General features: G+C 38.5%; 1 protein-coding gene and 1 long non-coding RNA gene across 2 annotated transcripts in view; one reads left to right on the top strand and one right to left on the bottom strand.

The window, feature by feature from the left end:
• Positions 1 to 1,643: 1,643 nt before the first annotated feature.
• Positions 1,644 to 8,675, bottom strand: LOC138012461 (uncharacterized skeletal organic matrix protein 2-like). The gene is made up of 3 exons (XM_068859236.1): positions 8,211 to 8,675; positions 4,540 to 4,740; positions 1,644 to 2,689 (listed from the first exon to the last, which is right to left on the bottom strand). The coding sequence occupies exons 1-3, from the start codon at positions 8,266 to 8,268 to the stop codon at positions 2,385 to 2,387; spliced, it is 564 nt and encodes a 187-aa protein (XP_068715337.1). The 5' UTR covers positions 8,269 to 8,675; the 3' UTR covers positions 1,644 to 2,384.
• An 821-nt stretch (positions 8,676 to 9,496) lies between these two features.
• The window catches only part of LOC138012463 (uncharacterized), a 22,167-nt gene continuing 17,146 nt past the window's right edge, over positions 9,497 to 14,517 (top strand). The window contains exon 1 of the long non-coding RNA XR_011125040.1: positions 9,497 to 10,327. This is a non-coding gene — a long non-coding RNA (uncharacterized lncRNA). The remainder of the gene's footprint in view (positions 10,328 to 14,517) is intronic.

Below are 14,517 nucleotides of genomic sequence, written 5' to 3'. Positions count from 1 at the left end.
GAAATCGCCACTGATGTTGGCCTGTGAACACTTTGTCCTCCGCAGAGGCCCTTCTTTCATTATACGGGTAGCGATGAAGAAAGAGCGGCCAACAGAGCCGATCGCCAAGGCCTAAGGCTTGTTCATAATCTTCACTGCTGCGTCGTTTTGTGGATGCAGACATCATTCAATAAATATACTGTATGTGAGGCTGGCGATCGCAGTAAGAAGTTGCCAGCCGCAGATAGATAGATTTCCTAATGTTTTGACGCAGTGCTACCTGAAATCCATTCATTTCCTGCCCGTTGATTGATGAGTGTCACACTTTCTTCGGAGTTGAAAAGATGTTGGAGATTCCCTATTTTAGAGCCTCCCCGTTTCCCATTTCCCGTTCCTCCCTATAGCCCTTGGCCAACGCGGAAAAAAAAAGGTCATCTCCCCATGGAAATTTCTGGAAAGCGATTGGCATTTCGCTTTGCCGTCATTTGAAATGCAGTAATGTGATTGGGCAATCAAACTGTTTACTGCCCATGTTAAGAGTTTCCTTGGCGGGAATAAGGAGAAGCTTTCTCTTAATCTTGCCAAACATTAGTCCGCGAAACAAATTGCGAACACTTTTTCAAGGTCATACGAAAGTCACTCCATCACTACTAACTTTCCTTTTTCCCCTTTTATTTTTATTCTGTACACAAGGCGTATTTTGGCGAGCAAGGACGTGATGTATAAACTATTTTGCCCTCAATCTCGGATGATAAGACGGACAGACTCTTGAAACTCAGCGTGCTTTGGATAATGAATTACTTATTAATTAAATCTTCTTCCTGAAGTTATTTTATGCCATGGTATTCAATACGAAACGACTAGTTAAATTTTCTTGGACGCGACTAGTTTGAAATTCATAAGTCTTACTTATAGTCAATTCAGAAGTTCACCATTTGTCCAAAGGGGGGACCTTTCCAAAAAAGCAAATATTAACGAACGTTCATATACGAGATGCCTTCGTAGGTAGGTTTCGAGCTTTCACTAGATCTCGCTTGCCAGCTATTTCGAAAAAAACTCTTGTTCTCAAGAGACACGAAAGATCGCCAGAACTGTCAGTGGCTAGTTTGCTGCTTCTTAAGAAAATAGCCCGTTGGCATTGCTCTTTGTTTGTCCACCCAATTTTGAATTAGCATTGTTTTTCCTTTCTCTTGAGACCATTGTAAGTCCAATGTTTATTCAAAATTTGGGTGGACAAGCAAAGATTGTTCTGGTATTTTCCGTTTCGGGCAATACAGTTGTTCCCTCGACCGAACAAGAGTTTTAACCAACCCTTATAGATTTGTGACATTTCAGATCAGTACCAAATAAAGCAATGAACACGTGTGAGCAGGATCGGAGATTTCAAGAGCGCGTTTTGAGAGTTTATTGTCGCTTAAGCGAGCTATTTAGCTGTGGATAAACGAGTAAACCTAGAAGAAGTTGTGAGTTCAGTGCAACGTTTGGAGAACGGCTCACGGATATACCTCTGGCTGAAGGAGAAGGTGGTGGGGGCAGGCAGACCCACTTATGTCCAGAAATGCACTTAATTAGATGCACTCCCAATTTTGAGATCCGACACGAAGGAGACCTGTACTTTAGATTCCTGGAGATCATTCTCCAAGGTAAAAGGCGTAAGCATGACATTTTTCTTTAAGAGCACAGATTGTTTTATTCTTTTCTAGAAGCGTTTACACATATTTCAAGTAAAAAAAAAGAGACAGCAGCACCTCGATTTGTAATATAAATACACACAGTTAATGAATTAATTATTAAACTAAATTACTGGAGTCTCTATGACGACTAGGTTGTGATTATATTGTTAAAAACGACTTATGGTGATAACCCTGTTTTGCAAAGAAAACCAATGAACCCTTTTTAGAAGTAGGCTTAATTGTAATGAAGTTTGTTGATTAGGTGAAAAAAGCAATTGCATTGTTGCACCCTTGCAAGAACCCTACCAAAGTTATTTCGATGATAAGTCACTCAATCATCATGCTTGCGAAGATCAAAATGTGGCTGTTGTTCGCATGTTCGACCAAGCCTTTTTAAAGCCATTTTATATTTAAGGCAACTAGCGGTCAGTGGTCTTATAAAGGAAAGAAAAAGGAACATTTTAACCACCCAAATGATGAATACATTTATTATCGCGTTCACGGTAAACGATAAACGTTACTTTGAAATTTACGTTTTCCAGCAAACATCAAAAAAGCTTTTCATTTTTGTCCAAAAACGAGATGAAAAGGCCTACTCGTGGTACTTTTGAATAGAGAAACTTGTTGAAAAGATCTACGAAGCCAAAAAAGAAAAAAAAAACTAATTACTTTCAAGGTTTGTTAAGGTAAAATAAAAACACGACAAGCAAGCGCTGTTCAATGGCACGTCTCTCATTTAAACAGCAAAACTATGGCAATCAGTACAAAGGCGAGTGGTGAAAGACGTTTCGCGTAGTCGCCGCTGCCCGAGGTTGGGGCTTGGGTTTGTTCGGGACCGCCAGGTGAGTGCATAGTACTCATACTCATACTGGTGGTGGAAGCACTGCTAGGATGGGGAAGCAAAGAGACTGTTATGTTGTTACAATTATCGGATGTGCAGCACGTGAGGCTCAAATGCATTAAGCTGAAACCCCATTGGGGACTACCCATAGACAGGCCAGTCAGGTTTCCTAGCGACTGCATTAATGCATCTTTGTCTGCAATTAGAAAAAAAATACGAACCATTAGACCCCAAACCAAAATAATTTGTTTGGTCACATACAAGAGGTTAGACAATCCTAACGCAAAAAAAATAAAATAAAATTTTGCTGCTGTCCGTTAGGCGCGGGATAAAAAAAAACCCATCAAGTTTCGGATTGGCTGACAATGCAACGCGTAGCAGTTACCAAGCGTAGTGATGCAAGCCGAAGCAATTGACAACAAGAAAGGCCGCATTTATACTAGAGCACGTCTAAGACGTCTTGACGCATTACACGTCTGGCCGTAATGCGCTGATCAACTCGAAACTTCAACATCCCCCATGTCGCCTTTAATAGAGACCTTTTGAAGCCCTTTTCTGTAAGCCAATCGCTCACAAATGCTATATCTCTTCCTTTAATTAAACTCTTCCATCTCGTCCAAACACGTGTTTTATAGCTGTTAGCGACTTCTGCCCCCGAAAAAAATAATCATTGAAAGCTGACACTTCCGGTTCAATTTTCCCCACCCCACGACGGCACAGGTCAAATTCCCCACTCCCCGGACACAGAAGATAGTCAAAAGCCCGGAGTTTGCCGGGGAGCGGGGGAGATGTTGAAGTTTCGATTTGATCGGCGCATAAGTGCGAGTAATGTAAATACGGGACACACTTAACTTCGACGGTTAGAAATGTTTGTCAAGTGCGTCGTTTAGACGCACTTGACTTGAGACGTTTCATCTGACGTTTAAATGCGCCCGCTTATTTTCCGTATTTGACGTCTTAGACGTACCTTAGTATAAATACGGCCAATATCTTCCACAAAAAAATCAAAAAACCACCCTATATAAAGTATATAGTTTTGCACTACCGGCTATACTATCCCCCATAAATGAAATGCCACGGAGTGAAAAAAATCTTTGATTCTTTACTACGTACTTTGAATATTGGAAGATTGACGTCCTGAATTGAGGAACGATTAACTGAAATTATATCTTTTTGGTTCGGCAGGGGTGGCGGATGGGAAGGGGCTGGTTGAGCTGGAGCCACATAAGTGGGGGAACCGAAACCCTTTACATGCTTGTTTGCTTTGACCAGGTGTTTTAGCCCTATGACTTAAAAATGTATTCGCGGCGGTGCAATATGGGCTATACTACCGGCTATATCTATACTCTCTGCCCCGCTGGTTGACTTCATGCAAATCCTTGGACACCTGTTGAGCGTTTGTCAAAGCCACCAAAGATTTAAGGCGCCCACTTCCGATGCTATTAGAAATTCTAAGGGAAGAACCTTATTAATAGGCCAGATATCAATTCAGCTTGATAGTGAGGCAGAGAGGACAAAAAAATAGGAACAAGTTGCAATGAATGTGAAAGATATTAGCATATCATCCACTTTCCTTTGTCTTTGTCCTCTAAACTTCTCTTTCAAGCTGAATTTTAATATATCGAAAGTAGCCTATAGTGTTATTGTTGTTCTCTTGAGAATGCCTCATATCCCTAAAGTTTTCATAGCAATCAGTATCAAAATGGTGGAAATCCCTTAATTATAAAAAATTTAAAGAAAATCTGGTGAACGCCATCCTGTTTTGTAACGAAGAAAATCCTTAACTTAAAACTGAATGACAAGAAGTTCCATGTGCTCCGAAACGGTTGAACGGAGCTGTCAAAAAGAGAAAACGAGCAATTGATTTCCCAAATTATAACATGCGTGACGTGTGGCAAAGCGCAAGTTTGTCTTCTGTCCAATCAGATAGCATGTTTTTTCTTGTTTTTTCTTTTTTTTATGGGCTCAAAAAAGGGAAACGCACCCTGAATTTTTTGAGAAAAAGTCCTTTGTTTCTCGAAGATGCAAGCTTGTTCTCATAATTACCTGAACAGTCGGCGCATCCACGTATTACGGAAGAAATCCATTGGCCAGCCATGTTCATGTACCATCCCACAGCAGTGTAACAATGATGTCCCATTCCAAAATTGGGGAAAGTGTTATTGGAGCAATTGCGCATTTCCATACAGAGGTCAGCGGAGTTCCCCATGCAGAAGTAGCATTCCTCCGCCATGCCGACATGATGAGCTATGAAATTTAAAACATGTGCCTTTCTCAAGACAAAAGTGCATTGAACTTTGGACTAACACCGCCCAAAAAACCAGCGTTGTTCTAGACTTGTGATATTGCCACAGAGGCGAGCTAAACCTTTGCGGTTCCCGATCTCAATATACTGAGTTCTCACCCGTAATATTTGACAATTGTTCCATGAGCGCGCGTTGGATATTAGTTGGCTATAACCGGTTTCATATCCAGAAAGCGCGAAGGGAATACTGAATTGTCGAATTCAATGTTCATTGAATTCTAAACGCTTGAACACTTGGAAATTAAAGTCAAATTTTATTGAATTGTTCTGTTTTGATTTTACAACCGACTGCGATCAGTTTCAATATTAAGTCATACGGTATATGAGCTGCTAAACGTGATTGAGTGAACCAATCAGAAAGCTAGAACCCAATACCTGAGGTCGCAAATATAAAGGCCCATTTTCACCCTGAATGCATCGCGCACCCCGCATAATTTCGTGTATCACGAAATTACAAATATTTGAAAAATCTCAGAAAGCCTTTCAGAATCTTCTTCATTAAAAGCTATCCGTCGATAAATCTTTCAGGTTCTGATTAGAATGCAATCTCCACTTATCATTTTATAATTTTATCGTAGTATAATATGTCTATATTTGTTCTAAGTTTAAAATATTTCTATTTGAAATCGAATAGTATCGAAAAACATGAAGGATTGCTGCGGCGAACACGTTTTGCTCGCCGCTCTACAAAGACAGCAACCTTTGCCACTCTTTTGAGCACAAGCATCTTTAGAAGAGCATTTTATTTCTGCGTCCCAGGTATCCTAAAAAATCGAGACTGACAAAGTAAAAGTAAGTTTGAAGTAAGTCATTCATTTCAGCACTAAAATAATGTCACCTAGCTCATAAGCTTCAGAATTGTTCTAAGGCCTTCTAATCCTCTTGCTAAATAGCGGAACCATAAACATTCCGCTCCAGTGATTCTCCAAAGTCTAAATCACTCGACTGCATAAAGACAAATCAGGCCAATGGCGATGTTTTGGGGCGACAAACATAGTTGGCTAATCGGAATACGCTACTCAAGATTCAAAGCAATAAAAAACGATTGCGTTGCGTCTAGGGTGAAAATGGGCTTTTAATAATTAGCATCAATATCAGAAAAACTGATGTGGATTTATGTAAATGCAAAGGAACCAGCCTATAGCCTCAGGTATCTACTTAAAATGACTGTGTGCCTTGAATGATCACCTTCGCGAAAGGATTTACATTTTTTTTTACATTTGAGTGGAGCAATTTGTTTTCCATGATGCCTTCCGCGCTCTAACCGAGCGCACAAAAGTTCAGTTCTTCTATTGCTATGGCTGGTGTTGCAAAAGGTAAGTCTCAAGCGTCGGTGTATTCCAACAGTTTTATTGCTGTTGAAGCCCTTATTCCTGAACATTAATATTGATTACGAATTTGTTTAAGCACTCTTGGACAATATCACGAGCCAAACATTCCAAAAAAATATAGATAATAGCAAGTTCTCGAATGTTGCTAATGAACGACTTGATTTTAAATGCATATCCACAACTGATTTACAAGCAGAGAAGAGATACACACTTGTCAGGGAAATTTCTTGAAGAATTCATTCTGTCATTTATTTGTTATTCATCGACCCCTTGAATACTTTCGCTCTTACGTCGTCGCCCAATAATGTTTAATTAAAAAATACAAAGAATGTTGTATGAAAAGCTTCATTTCGCATATCTTCAGTTTCGTGCTATTTTGGATGGAAATAGAAACGCAAATGCGTCTTCCTTTGCATTTTATTTTTGAACGTCAAATACAATGCGTGGAATTCGTAAGGTGCATGCAACTAACGCGATTGATCTACTGTTACGTGAGCACATTTAACTTGAGTATCTCAGCCATTCCTTTAATTAAGAAATCCAACCAGACCAAATGGTTGAACTTATTTTTGAGGCCAACGCCATCATAAAAGATTGCTTTTGAACAACATGTGGAGGGAGTGACATCCAGTTGTTATTTTGCGCTCTTTTATGCCGCCTTGCTTGCTTCATCTCTCAGCAATGTTTGACAATACGGGGAGTGTTTTGTAAGCTTGATTAATAGCGTGCGGTTTTGCAGTAGTCTCATTAATAATAGCTAGCAAAGCCAATCTCTCTCAAACTGAATCGTTTAGCTCTTTCGACAGATCATGTTGCTTTTTACTTTTTAAATCCTACGGTGTATCGATGGAGCTAATCGGATCAAAATCATTTCAACAAGAGTGGAAAGTTCAGTTTCTTTAGCCACCATGCTCAGCCATTTCAGCCATATGCTTCATTAAATTTAAGTATGTTGCGGCACTATAGCAACAACGTTTCGAGAAGACTCTTTCAAAAACGTTTGAAAAACTTCGCTTTAAAGAAGGCACGAAATATAATTCACTTCAGAAGTGTTTCTTAAAAACAATTTTTCTGTTACGCCAATTTTTCGAGGTTGGGAGAGATCACAGCAAATTCGTTCCATCCGTTTCTCTGGTTATTCGACGTTTCTCGGCGATGTGGAAACGAAGAGTCTCTCTAAATTTCCTGCGCTTACAGGCTTTATGAAAATTATAGTAACTGTTTGAATTTAAGCGAGAAAGCTGATAGACTTAGAGCCAGAATAATTTGAAAAATTAAACCGGAAAGTTTTCGCGCAGTTAGAACACTCCTCAAATGGACGATATTAGGCACGAATTTGAAATTAGGACTAAATAATAGGAAATACAGCCACAATTCGAGTCATTTATTAGCTAAAGCTTACAGAGGGTAAACTGAAATCAAAGTAAAAGACCCTCTTTCTCTTTTCTGGTGAAACTAGAGCTGATAATCACTGAACACATTTCTTTCATGTCCTTGTTCAAATCAAGTATTAATTTTTGTTCCTTTATGCAAGTAACACCCATTTAAATTTGAAACATGCTACAGCCACGTCTATTGCAGAAACGATGTTTTTTTCTAATGTCCTTTCTTATTGCTTTTCTTTCCGCAACCAAAGACCACTGTTCGGCTTTTCCTCCTTCTTCAAAAAAACTGTTTCCGTTGCCATTCGTGTCGTATTAACTACGCACCCATCTTTCACTATAACATGCTATAATCTCAAGCATGTTTCTTACGCTAATCATTTATATCGCTGTTCGCGTTACTTTTCTCCCTTTGCTAAAAGCTTTTTCCCCTCTTCAAGGAACATTTCGTTGCCACTGGCGTTGTCGTTCGCGTCGAAATAACGACGCCGGCGTCATGCTTGCAACGCCCATTTCAATTTGTAACAAGCTCAAGTTTCTGTGTTTGCACTAACGATTTTGATCGCTTTTAGCGTTACTTTCCTTCACTAAAAGGTGTTCTTTGTCCTTCTTAAGGGACATGTGGTTGGTATTCGTGTTGCACTAACTACGCCTGACTTCGCTTGAATTTAACGGTCGTTAAAAGAGAAGCATACTCACCAGCACCAACAAATCCAACGCAGACCAAAGCGGACACAACGGCTAAAAGATATTTCATTTTGTCTTAGTTGTGAGGGGAACGTTGACCAAATGTTATCGACAGCAAGCAGATTCACCACTTCAATTTCACAAGTGAACTAGGCGGGAACACCCAAAGCAAGAATCTTTACCAAAACGAAGTTGCATGGAAAGCAGGTGTCTATTGATGCATGGAGAGACGCTATTGGTTCCAAAATGACAGCTCAAGAGCTATTTTTGATATAATTTATTTTTGCCTTGAGCACTTTCTCATAATCACCCGGCCACCTAACATCCTCTGTTAATTTGGATATTGGTTAGTTTCATAAAAATAAAAAAATTCAACTTGGAGTGAAATCAAGAAACGGCTTGGCTTGTTTACAGATCCTCTGTGAGTCATTTTGGCCCAACATTTTTGCCCGCCGCTTTTCTTGCGCGGCCTTAGTAACCCTGCAGTCCCGGCGGCTACGACACAAACAAAACAGCAGGACATCATTTCTTAAGCAGTTTAATTATTTATTTGCGTGAATTATTTATTGTTCAATTCATACACGAGGAGGTGGGAGACACTTATGTCCACGTGAAAGACATGTGTAATAACGAAGGAAGTGATCGTTGGCCTCGCTTAACGCGGAACACAGCATGTGTGGGAGCCTGGAATAATACGAAAGGAGGCGACCCTAAGTTGCTCGAGGCAAAATCAGCCTTATTTGAATATGAAGAATTTGAAACGAGTCCAAAAGTCAGTTGTAATTAATTTACCAAGTCGTACATCACGGTAGTATATTAGACTATTTGTTGCATTCTAACATCAATATAGACTTTAAAGTAAATATTTTCATTTGCTTTTCCAATTTGCAAATACTCTGTTCAAGTTACTTGCGATGAGAAATATGAATGGTTAAAAGTGAATGCGAACTTAGAACATTTTAATCGAGCTGTGATAAAAAACAAACAAACAAAAAAAATGATGAAGTAAAGAAATCATGGAAGCTCTCTTTCGAAATATAGTTAATAAGCTACATCCTAGATTGAGCACAGCACAAAATTTTACGAGTAAGCTATTAAGTGCCGAAGTAATAACGATTTATGTTGTGCTTATAATAAAGAGCTATAAAGCTTCAGTTAAACCGGAAAACGTGGGTGACAATGCCCTTTGTAAGTTGGGCTCTCCAGAAATGTCGAACGACATAAAGATGCGAATTTGCCCGGGAGGCACTCAAGTGCCTATGCTTGGTAGAACAGTAAATTAAGGCGTGTCTATCAAAGTTCCTATCTTAAATGGAATCAATATTTTTTCCTGCCCTTGGAGACAAAAAAAGAAAATAAATGAACGCGACCAATGGACCAATACCATATTATAATGACAAAACACGCGAGGACATATCACTGTGAGTATGATGAAAATGCTAAAAGACGCAGCAACAGGTCTGCTAGGCCAGCCAAATAAGTCGCAAAATCCGACGGTTACCATACCATAGAAGATTAGGATAATATCATGAAAGAACTTCGATTATTCCAGCTATCAGAGGGCGGTGAAAAAATGATCCGGAATCACATTGTACAATTTATTGCAGAAATGAGATGATTATCCGTATTGTGATGGATCTGCCATGAATTTAGGATCTTTGGTAAATTCAGTCTACCTTTATTGTGTTGTGATATCACCTACATAATCAAGTTAGCCTCAATGCTTTTTAATATTAGTAATCAACTTGAAAGTATAAAGGCGCCCGTCTTGGCTGGTTAACAGTTAATTAAATCGAAATTGCTTGGCGCGTTTTTAAACGTACCACGCCGCTAGTTGTTTGCTTCTCTGTACTGTTGAATGAAAATATAAATAAGGGACGCATCCCGATAAACCTCACACTTGAAGTTCTCCTTTCTGTGTATGACGCAGCACAACCCAACAATGGAAAGCGCAAAGGAAGTCGAAAACAGCATAATCAAGGCTGCGGGAAAAATACTTGAAAATCAACACTTTCATTTAATCGTTTAAAGTATTTCATTCCGATCTAAGACGTTGTTCGCTATTATTCCAACTCGCAACAGTCAATGTGGAAACGGAAGGTATGCATTTCGAATTCCCGCCGTTTGAGGTAATAATTGTTTGTTTTTGTTTTTTTTTCGTGATAAAATGTTGAAGGAACAAAATTTAACGATGCAGAAAGCTGAAGCCCATTGATAGCTTTCGAAACATAACGTCATATTTGACCCCGACTCTTTCGGGTTAAATTTTTCTTTGGTCGTACTCGGTATTTGCCAAACGTGCTCCTTTGCCCAGAAACGTCAATATCGATCGGTATTTTATTGCATGCAAACTCTCAAAGGAACGTAGCGCTTAATACAAGACCATAACAATTAAACATGAAGACACTGTCGTAAAGCCGCCTTAACGTTATAATTACATGTTCAAAACATAGTTCATGCATGGTTAACTATGATTCAAACTTTTAGCTGAAACTTATGTGCAACAGTGCTGTAAAACAAGCTTAAGCAGCAGATTCCCGCAAACAAAGTCAATACCATAAAATAGTAAAAGGTAAAACTGTTAAAATGTTTGACTAAACGTTTTCGATCTTGCTATCATCTTCAGAGTGATTAAATTCACTGTAAATTGCATAAACCAACTGTTTTATATTTGTGGTTACGTAATACCAGTTCCCATGGGATATATATAGGGTAAGGTGGAATGACTGGACTTGTTTATTTAGAACTGGTTTGAAGCGTGCGATGTAAAATGCCTCTTTTATTTTTCTCTTTGTCCATGAGTGAGCCGAAGTCAAAATGTCCCATGTGAATTTGTGTTCGGGGTGTTTCTTTAGGTGTTTGGCTGGTTCCGATTGTTTGTTTATATCGGAATGTTCGTTGACACGTACTTCCAGATTGCGTGCCGTTTCACCAATGTAAGCTTGATTACAAGTACACGAGCCTATGTATATTACGTGTGATGGATGGATGTTTTTGTCTTTGAGTTTGAAGAGAGTTTCGATCTTGCGTGTTTGCCACAAAATATGGAAGTTAAATGTCCATTTGGTGTATTTGTTAAGTTTTGTCATGAATTTCTTACTTTCAAATTCATTTCTCCTACAAAATGGTAGTTGAAAGCCGATTTTTGTTCTTTCATCAAACCAGTGAACAGGAATAATCATCTCATCATCTCTTGCCGTTGGGTTTTCAAAATCGTTAATAACCTCATTAACGAATTTGGCGGGATATCCAGATCGGATGAAAGATTGTTTGATAGCCTGTACTTCTTCTTGCCAATTGGCGGCTAATCGTTTTGCCCTGGCTATTCGTGGCTATAGCCACGAATATACACCCATAGCCCTGGTCAGAGCTCACTCTAATAGTAGCCTGCGTGTAGCCGTACCCTAACCCACTTATCAAAACCAAGCTTAGGATTTGCTTTGATTTCTGTACAGTACACAGTGTCCGCAATTAGTGCTTCAGCGCTAAATACACTTGACACTTAAATAAAGTTCAATTCATTATCATCATATGACGCTCTTTTTTCTTCTTAATTTTTTTTGTAAGAATGTTGTTTTTCCGGCCCAGGCTGAATATTCTTATTTTTCTGCCGATTTTAGGCTGAAAATATTCTTGTATTATTCTTAAATTATGGCTTATGACATTTCCGTTTTAGAATTCATTGGAGTATCAATTACAAGTGTTTGGTATCATTGTAGATCTGTTTTCGCTAGGTTTTGTTATTTAAAAAAGAAAGAATTTGTCATAATACTTTTTTTGCGGTTTAGTTTATGTCTTTTGCGCTGAATACTGTACATATGTATTACATGTACTGTTCATCGAACTGTCATTAGCGTTGAACATTTTGCTATAGCTAGTGCAGGTTTTTTCGTTTTGTTGGCTAGTTTCGCCGTTCAGAGAAAGGAATAATCTTATACGGTTAAGTTAAAAGCATAAAATTGTATCGTATTTACAAATGTTTCAACACACAAAATTATATCTATCCTTTTCAAAATCTCAGCTGCGGCTTTATTCTTAAAATATTCTTAAAATTTTGCAAATTTCAGCCTTGATATTCTTATAAAATATATTCTTATAAAAAAAAAGAGTGTATCACTATTATAATAGCCCTTCTCATGGGCTCCTGTTTATGATTAGTTTTTCTTATTTGCATTACAATGTAATCTAACGTGGATGCGAGGCAATTTCGGGTTTAAACTACAAAATAGCCCGAAATTGCAACACATACATCAGGCGCACCCAACGAACAGTTTTTCGGAATGAATGCGTTATCGACTTAGACGATCTGTGGGCATTCGTTAACACATTTTCAGTTAATTATTAACTACCCTGGGATAAAAAATATCCGCTCTTCGTTTGATTTACTTCGAAAAAAATTGTATATTATTATTATTATTATTATTATTATTATTATTATTATTATGCTGTCATCGCCGTATGAGTAACAGACACCAACGCAAGCTCATAAGAGGTCACATACAGGTAGTCTAAAACCATGGTAACAAGGACACAATAATAAGACAATGTGTCTACCTCTCAAAACGTCTGTTTTTGTATCTCATAGATGTTCAGATTTTCAATTACATGGCCGCTCAACCTCGCGATTGTGTAAATAGTTCACCCTGAAGTCAAAATAGATACGTTTCTCAGGAAGCCCACAAAGAAGGCTTCCTGACCCGACAGATGAAATGTAAATATTCAGTTAAATGTTACAACAAAATTAAAAAACCAAAGACGGAAGTTTCTTGGCTAAAAAGTACGTTGTTTTACTCTGAAAACGACGAACGATTAACATTCTTTCCCTTAGTTCATTCAGTTGACACAAGGTCCTCACGTGCACCTTTACGGTTGCCTAGCACGTAATCATTTTTTTCCTTTTGACAAAACGTCATAAAAGTCAGAGACGGCAGAAATTTTCGTGTTTTTACGATCGACTGTCATTAATCTTTCGATGAGAATTTGTTTCAGAGTTATATGTAAAACTATGTTTTTTTTTTCTTGTCTTTTTGTGTTAACTCCTGGCTTTTACGGTACTTTGTGGTGCAAACGTACAGCCAAACAATGTTTTGACCTTGCATCAGATTAGACTAACAAGAAGAGGAATTATGAAGCGGAAACCACATCTTCAGTCCTTTCTTAGTGTGTGCAATAAACGTTTGCTTAGTGAAACTGCAAGACATGCATGACGTCCTGGAAAACGTCCGTCAGAGCAATTTGCATTTAGTTTTTTGCAGACTAATAGTATTTATTTAAAGATGAAACGAGTGAATTTTACTCAAGAGCATGTTTTGTTATCTTTAAACTGAATTTATTACCAAATCTTAAAAAACCAAAAGACCTCAAAATGGGACTGGACATTACAAAATAATTAAACGTGTGAACGTGAAGGGCCTCTGCTGGCGCGACATGTGGGTGAACCTCAAATGGTCTTAATGACCCCCCACTTGAAAAAATTAATTGGAACGCTGCAGTGCCTTCTGTTTTTGTGTAACATGTACAACAGCCAACCCAGTGTACGCTTTATGGAGCGTCTTGTTTCACATTAAGTCATGTTAAGCTTGTAAAATATAAATTCTTATAGAATTATTGCATAAAGCGGACTAATTCTGGCGGAGAAAGTGAAGTCTGAAATTATGCTAAGGCCAGTTGTACAATGTGAGTAATCTAACTGTTTTGACCAATTACGAACTTTCTCTGTCCTAATACCACAGGCGCCCCAGACTCGGAGGATAAAAAATTAAACAAATTATAAGGATTTGCATGGGAATCTCGAAAACAAACTGAAAAAGATATTTACCCGCAAAAGTTCTCAATAAAAAAGCCGTACTTCATTGTCGTAGTGACTTTCTCGGTTTTTGTGTGGTTATTTGCCGGATTGAATGCGATTTAAGCGACTTGTCAAATTCCAGGGTTGTCACTCGTAACTAAATCACAGGCGGACAACCCTAAGGATGCGAGAGCACGTGACGTCACGTTATTTTGAGACAGTTGTAACGGCCGATTCAACTAATCGAGGAAAATGTTCCATAAAGACTTCAAATCCCGATGTTTCTTTTCGAAAACTCATTTTATGGACAGCCAGATGAATAAAGTTCACTCACCTACTATTTTCTGCGTTGTCATGAGTGATTTGATGGGTTTCTGGGACGCTTCGATTTCCTCTTCAGATCACACGCGTCGTCACATACAATATACATCGCGATTTGTTTTTATGGAACATTTTCCTCGATTAGTTGAATCGTCCGTTACAACTGTCTCAAAATAACGTGACGTCACGCGTTCTCGCATCCTTAGGGTT

This window comes from Montipora foliosa, chromosome 8 (genome assembly GCF_036669935.1).
Source record: "Montipora foliosa isolate CH-2021 chromosome 8, ASM3666993v2, whole genome shotgun sequence".
NCBI classification, from domain to species: Eukaryota; Metazoa; Cnidaria; class Anthozoa; order Scleractinia; family Acroporidae; genus Montipora; species Montipora foliosa.
The sequence above is the reverse complement of the archived record's forward strand: the minus strand, read 5'-3'. Positions and strand labels throughout refer to the sequence as shown.

Bases quoted from the DNA above. Each gene is read 5' to 3' on its own strand.
- LOC138012461 (XM_068859236.1), bottom strand. From the start codon at position 8,268: ATGAAATATCTTTTAGCCGTTGTGTCCGCTTTGGTCTGCGTTGGATTT. The intron at 4,741-8,210 runs GTGAGTATGCTT...TAAATTTCATAG, and splicing joins CGTTGGATTTGTTGGTGCTG to CTCATCATGTCGGCATGGCG. The intron at 2,690-4,539 runs GTAATTATGAGA...TTCTAATTGCAG, and splicing joins TGGATGCGCCGACTGTTCAG to ACAAAGATGCATTAATGCAG.